The 7,500-nt window shown below is 51.8% G+C and overlaps 1 protein-coding gene across 1 annotated transcript in view; it reads right to left on the bottom strand.

Moving 5' to 3' along the window:
• The window catches only part of Phum_PHUM420990 (uncharacterized protein), a gene marked incomplete at both ends in the record, with an annotated part of 299 nt that extends 187 nt beyond the window's left edge, over positions 1-112 (bottom strand). Inside the window, one exon of the mRNA XM_002429086.1 lies at positions 73-112. Coding sequence (XP_002429131.1) covers positions 73-112 — 40 coding nt within the window. The remainder of the gene's footprint in view (positions 1-72) is intronic.
• Positions 113-7,500: the final 7,388 nt, after the last annotated feature.

Genomic DNA, 7,500 nt, shown 5'->3' with positions numbered 1-7,500 from the left:
CGTGGAGAGAAATTTTATACGCAATCTCTCTCATCGGCATCGGGTTTCCCCTAGTGCTTAGGATCGACTGACTCGTGTCCAACTGCTGTTCACACGAAGCCCTTCTCCACATCAGTCCTCAAGGTCCTCTATCGAGTCATTGCTCTCCACCAAGATCTGCACAGACGGCGGCTCCAGGTCGCCTCGCGGCGAGGCCCTTCTGCGCTCACCGCCTCGTACGCCGTACTCGTCAGGGCTTGACGGGAAAAGACTCGAGCGCGAACGCGTTCGCCGAACATCTCTCGACCGTCCGGACGAGAACGCGACGACGAGTTGCGGGCGATCCGAGGTTCGCCCGCGACTTTTCCCTTTTGCCTTCTGACGGCCGAGTATAGGCACGACGCTTAAGCGTCATCCATTTTCAGGGCTAGCTCCTTCGGCAGGTGAGTTGTTACACACTCCTTAGCAGATTCCGACTTCCATGGCCACTGTCCTGCTGTCTATAGAAGCCAACGCCTTTCATGGTATCTCGTGAGCGTCGATTTGGACGCCTTAACTCGACGTTTGGTTCATCCCACAGCGCCAGTTCTGCTTACCAAAAATGGCCCACTTGGCACGTATCGGTTTCGTTGCGCGTCTCCTCTCGGAGCCTCGCCGGACCGCGATCGACGTCGCGATCCGAGAGTCCGCCGGATTGCGCTTCTCGAACTTCGCCAAAAACGTTCGTGCAAGTCCGAGTTCTCACCCATTTAAAGTTTGAGAATCGGTTGAGATCTTTTCGATCCCAAGACCGCTAATCATTCGCTTTACCGGATGAAACACCTTGTTTCCACGCGCCAGCTATCCTGAGGGAAACTTCCGGCGAAACCAGCTAACAGATGATTCGATTAGTCTTTCGCCCCTATGCCCAGTTCAAGAGATCGATTTGCACGTCAGAATCTCGACGGACCTCCATCAGGGTTTCCCCTGACTTCGTCCTGACCAGGTATAGTTCATCATCTCTCGGGTCCCAACGTGTGCGCTCGCGGTGCGCCTCGGTCGCGCGCGGACGAAAAATCCGCGCGAGACGCCAGAGACGCCCCGAGACTGCGGCCGGCCGGTCGCCGAGCTCTCGCGAGCCCGGCGAATTTTCTCTTTCCGGCTATTCGTCGCTCTCGTCTGCTTGGTTCTTGTCTTTTTTCGCCGCTCGCGCCTTTTCGATTTCCGGCTCGCGAGCGACGGACGGCATCGTCTCGCGGGGAGCTCGAACTCGCGCTTTCGCAAAAAAGCGCGAGTCCGATCGAGGACGAGACTCCCCTTCGCTTTCGCTTCGCCTGCGGGTCTCTCAAACGAAACCCGACGACTCGCGCACATGTTAGACTCCTTGGTCCGTGTTTCAAGACGGGTCGCGTGAATGCCCGAAACCATTTGCGCCGCTCGACCGACGTCGCTGGATTCTCGGTCCGAGAACGGCGGCCGCGCGTCCGGACAACGCGCGCGCTCTCGCTCCGCGCGAACGAAGCGAGGCGCGGATTCCCCGGACGGGAACCGCCGACGGACGCGCTCGCGCCCTCGCGGGCGACCGACGCGAGCGATCGTCTGATTCCGTTTCATACGGCCGGCCCGGGATCGGGCCTCGTTCGCGTCTCCGATGGAAGCGCGTGGAGCGCGACCGTCGCCGCGCCACGCGCGACGATCGAACGCCGCAACCTTTCCCGGAGTCTGTCCGCGAACGCCCTCGATCCCGGCTGTGGCCGGCCGGTCGCGACGGTCTTTTAACGCGGGGAGAAGTGCGGACCCGCGGCGGGACGAGACACTTGCAGGGGAAAACGCTCGGCCGACGTCGGACTCGAGAGCGAGCCCGCGTCCGCGTCTGCGCCTCGTTTGAGCGCTCCTCCGTCCCGGCGCCGCGAATACTGAATCTCCCGCGTGCGACTCTTCGAGTTTCACGCGCTTACCCCCGAACGGTTTCACGTACTGTTGAACTCTCTCTTCAAAGTCCTTTTCAACTTTCCCTCACGGTACTTGTTCGCTATCGGTCTCGTGGCCGTGTTTAGCCTTAGATGGAGTATACCACCTGCTTTGGGCTGCACTACCAAGCAACCCGACTCTGAGGAGACGCTTCCCGTCCGAAACTCGCCGCCGCCTCTACGGGCCTGGCACCCTCTCCGGGCTGTGGCCTCTTTCAAGATGGACTTGGACTCGCGAGCGAGCTCCGGACGCGAATCTGTGTGAGTTTCGAAGCGCTCCCTCACGCCACATTTCCCGACGTCCGACCGACGGGACGTGGGATTCGGCGCTGGGCTCTTCCCTTTTCGCTCGCCGCTACTCGGGGAATCCTGGTTAGTTTCTTTTCCTCCGCTTACTAATATGCTTAAATTCGGCGGGTGATCTCGTCTGATCTGAGGTCGGTGGATGTATTATTATTCGCGCTCGATGCGGCGGCGACTTGGAAAAAAAAAACGACGAGAAAACGCCGTTGCTTTTTCCCCGGATCCCTCGGCGGCTCTCTCTCGTTTCGTTTCGTTTCAGAGAGAGCGCGCACGATGATTTCGGTTCGTCGTCGTCGTCTCATCGTTCGCGCTTCGAAAAAATCGAAATGACATTTTTTTTTTTTTTTTTCTTTCTGAATCGACGCGACTCGTTCCCCCCCTTCGATCAATCACATTGTTTGTCCGCGTCGTCGGGGGATGAGAGCTCGCGAAGATCGCTTTTCGTCGAGCGAGCAAGCGCTCGCCCGCGCTTCTTTCGGCGTCAGAGTTTCGCAAACCGACCCTCAGACAGGCGTGGTCCGGGAACGATTATTTTCCAAGGACCGCAATGTGCGTTCGAAGCGTCGATGTTCGTATGTCCTGCAGTTCACACGTCGACGCGCAGTTAGCTGCGTTCTTCATCGATCCACGAGCCAAGTGATCCGCCGTTCAGGGTTTTATTTCATTCTCTCAAATAAAATTAATCAACGATTAACATCGATTGATTCATTTCTTCAGAAATTCTCGTGTTTTTTTTGTAATTTTATTTCACGCGTCGTCGTGCAATGCTAAAAATAATTAGAGACTCGTTTTCGGGCGAAACGCTTCGTAGAATTACATATAATTGTTTCGTCGTTTTCGCATTTTTCAAAAAAATGCAATCGAGTTTTCTACTGCCCGAACGAAATCCGGGCGCCCGACGCGAAATTCCGTCATCGTCATCATCTTTCGCGACGGTCTCAACAAAGTCTTGTGTAAAAAATTAATTCAACATTTCACTTGTTCACATGTTTAATATATACGGTAATGATCCTTCCGCAGGTTCACCTACGGAAACCTTGTTACGACTTTTACTTCCTCTAAACGATTAAGTTCGGTCGTCTTCCTCGCGACTGCGAAGGATCGCGCGCGCGCGAACGCGACGCGAAACACCGCGCACGAGTCCAAAGACCTCACTAAATCGTTCGATCGGTAGTAGCGACGGGCGGTGTGTACAAAGGGCAGGGACGTAATCAACGCGAGCTTATGACTCGCGCTTACTGGGAATTCCTAGTTCACGGGAAACAATTGCAAGCCCCGATCCCTATCACGAAGGAAATTCAACGGGTTGCCCGGACCTCTCGGCCTAGGATTCGTCAGACACGTTGATTCCTTCAGTGTAGCACGCGTGCGGCCCAGAACATCTAAGGGCATCACAGACCTGTTATTGCTCAATCTCGCGCGGCTAGAAGCCGCTTGTCCCTCTAAGAAGAAATTCCGTCGCCGGCAGCGAGTTTGAAGACGGCGCGACGGAGCGCGCCGCCGTTCCATGCCGGATGATCCGGATACCCCGTGTAAGGGTCCGGATCGTCGCCTAGTTAACAGGCTAGAGTCTCGTTCGTTATCGGAATTAACCAGACAAATCGCTCCACCAACTAAGAACGGCCATGCACCACCACCCACCGAATCAAGAAAGAGCTCTTGATCTGTCAATCCTTCCGGTGCCGGGCCTGGTGAGGTTTCCCGTGTTGAGTCAAATTAAGCCGCAAGCTCCACTCCTGGTGGTGCCCTTCCGTCAATTCCTTTAAGTTTCAGCTTTGCAACCATACTTCCCCCGGAACCCGAAGGCTTTGGTTTCCCTCAAGCTGCCCGCCGAATCATCTGAACGAACATCGACGGATCGCTAGCCGGCATAGTTTACGGTAAGAACTAGGGCGGTATCTGATCGCCTTCGAACCTCCAACTTTCGTTCTTGATTAAGGAAAACATCCTTGGCAAATGCTTTCGCTTAGGTTAGTCTTGCGACGATCCAAGAATTTCACCTCTAACGCCGCAATACTAATGCCCCCGCCTGTCCCCATTAATCATTGCCTCGGAAATTCCGAAAACCAACAAAATAGAACCGAGGCCCTATTCCATTATTCCATGCATCCGACTTTCAGGCGCTGGGGTTCGGCCTGCTTTAAGCACTCAGTTTTGTTCAAAGTAAACGTGCCGGCCCGGCGCGTCACTCGGTTAAGAGCGCCGCGACGGGATTAAGACTGACGGACGCAGAAACGTCGACGAACCCCCGCGCCGCCGCCGCCACCCGCTCCGTCAACCGGCAGGACGTTCCGCCGCGAGTCAGTTGACCGCCGACGAACGGCGTACCGACTGCTCGGAACACAAATCAAACTACGAGCTTTTTATCCGCAGCAACTTTAATATACGCTATTGGAGCTGGAATTACCGCGGCTGCTGGCACCAGACTTGCCCTCCAATGGATACTCGTTAAATGATTTAGAGTGTTCTCATCCGATGCAGAGCCTCGAAAAGAGTCTGCATCGTTATTTTCGTCACTACCTCCCCGTGCCGGGAGTGGGTAATTTGCGCGCTGCTGCCTTCCTTGGATGTGGTAGCCGTTTCTCAGGCTCCCTCTCCGGGATCGAACCCTGATTCCCCGTCACCCGTTATCACCATGGTAGGCGCGTAACCTACCATCGAAAGTTGATAAGTCAGACATTTGAAAGATGCGTCGCCGGTTCTGTGGACCGTGCGATCAGCTCAAAGTTATTCAGATTCGTCATAGATTTGCGGATCTCGTTCGTTCGAACGAGATCCGATTGGTTTTGTTCTAATAAAAGCATTCGTTCCGCGAGATCGTTCGAACCCGCGGTCGGAACTCGTTTGGCATGTATTAGCTCTAGAATTGCCACAGTTATCCAAGTAACCGTGATCGTACCATCAATTGAATCATAGCTGATTTAATGAGCCTTTCGCGGTTTCACCTTAATTCGGCTTGCACTGAGACATGCATGGCTTAATCTTTGAAACAAGCATATGACTACTGGCAGGATCAACCAGGGATGTGCGCATCGATTCGTCGTCCGATCATCTTTTTCTTGCGTCGTCGTCGCCCCCGCGTGTTTTTCAATTTTCATTTTAGTAAAAAATAAAAAGAAATCCACGCCCTCCGGACCCGACGCGGCGACGCGAAGAAATTGAATCGCGAACGACGCACGCAGCATTTTTATACGAAGTTTTTTTCTTCCGCGAGAAGCGCTCTCCGCGAGCGAAGAGCGCTCTCTCCTCGTCGTCGAATTATCGCGTTGCAATTGCACGCTCGAATTCGTCGCCTTTCGCCGTCGCGAAAACGATTTCATCGGAGCGCGCGTGAAAGAATGTGAAAAAATCATTCGTGCGATCGTCGAATCTTTTGCGAGCAAGTCGCTTCGACGGCTCGGAACATTCTCTCCCTCGCCGGATTTTCAAATGCTCGAAGTCGCGATCGAAAACGTTTTCTCCGCTCTCGCTCTTGTTTGAGCGAGCGGTCGGAGAAATCGATTTGTCCGCTTCGAAAAGAAATTGTCAAAATTTTCGCGCGGTTTGAAAATTGATGCGCGCCGCGTATCGTCGTCGATACATTAAAAGTATGTATATATATATCACGAATCAACGTTACGTACATTTTTGTTCGGCCGAACAACGATCGGTCTCGCCCGAAACGATCGAATCGGTTTCACGCGACTCGACCGCCGGACGACCGATCTCGGCCATCGCTCAGTCGACTACCATGTAAGAACAGAGCAGTGGAAAACTGGAATTGAAATCCCATAAGAGTGCATTTGATTAACATTGGACGTTTTCATCAGAGCCGAATCCGAGCCCCCTTGTCTCAAAAAACTTTGAAAAATTTTCGGGTGAAAAAAATTTTTTTTTTTTTTTTCGGAATTTTGACCGCGGTCCCGGACTCTCCGACGTCGGAACCCCGCGACTCGATGGGAGCCGCGATCTCGCGGTTTCGGATGTAGGTGGGGGAGGGCGCGAAAAATTTTTACTTTTTTTTTTCGGAATTTTGACCGCGGTCGGAGACTCTCCGACGTCGGAACGCGGACCCCGCGACGGGAGCCGCGATCTCGCGGTTTCGGGTGGAGGTGGGGGAGGGCGCGAAAAATTTTTACTTTTTTTTTTTGGAATTTTGACCGCGGTCGGAGACTCTCCGACGTCGGAACCCCGCGACTCGATGGGAGCCGCGATCTCGCGGTTTCGGGTGGAGGTGGGGGAGGGCGCGAAAAATTTTTACTTTTTTTTTCGGAATTTTGACCGCGGTCGGAGACTCTCCGACGTCGGAACCCCGCGACGTGACGGGAGCCGCGATCTCGCGGTTTCGGATGGAGGTGGGGGAGGGCGCGAAAAATTTTTTTTTTTTTTTCGGGATTTCGACCGCCGTCCCGGACTCTCCGACGTCAGAATCCCGCGACGCGACGGTAGCTGCGATCTCGCGGTTTCGGGTGGGGGTGGGGGAGGGCGCGAAAAAATTTTTTTTTTTTTTCGGGGTTTTGACCGCCGTCCCGGACTCTCCGAGTTCCACTCAACCTCTCCCCTCACCCGCGCCTTGCCCCGAGTTCCGGGGCGAGTTGTGGGTGGGGAATGAAATGAATTTTTTTTCTTTTTTTTTTTTCTTTTCTTTTACTTCATCTTTTATTTAACTTTTTCTTTTCCTTTTTTACCTTTCATTTTTTTTTTTTTTTCCCATTTAAACAGCAGCCCCGGGAGAAATGTCATTGACCCGCAAGAGAAATCTCTCTCGACGTCCAGAGCGGAAATGGGTGAGTCGGGAACTCGGGAGCGTGATGAAACTGAACAGAAATTTGTATGTATAGCGTTTAATAGCAATTAAATATAATATTTTGTGTGTCAATAATAATAATAATTAGAATTAAATATGTTGACATGCGTTTACGTCATGTCAACTTATTTAATTCTAACAATTTATTATAAATTGTATGTATCAAAAGTTTTGTAATTTATTCTATTTTATTATAATAAAATTAGTTTTTTATACTATTTGTTTTTTATTTATGCTCCTGATTTTAAGTGTGAATCCATTAATTGTGTCTTTTTTTTTACACCTCCATTTTTTTAAGTTTGCCTGATATATTTGAACAAATTTTGGAATATTTTTAATGTAAAATTACGATTTTAAGCGGCAATCCAATGTTTACGTTTTATTTTAAATGTGACATTTTATTTTTGCGGGAACCCAACGTTGCATTTTTTTTTACTTTATACCTCCTCGGATCTTATGTTACTGCAAAATTTCAATTAAGAT

This window comes from Pediculus humanus, genomic scaffold (assembly GCF_000006295.1).
Source record: "Pediculus humanus corporis 1103172108190 genomic scaffold, whole genome shotgun sequence".
Classification (NCBI taxonomy): domain Eukaryota; kingdom Metazoa; phylum Arthropoda; class Insecta; order Psocodea; family Pediculidae; genus Pediculus; species Pediculus humanus.
This window is presented reverse-complemented; position numbering and strand designations above follow the sequence as displayed.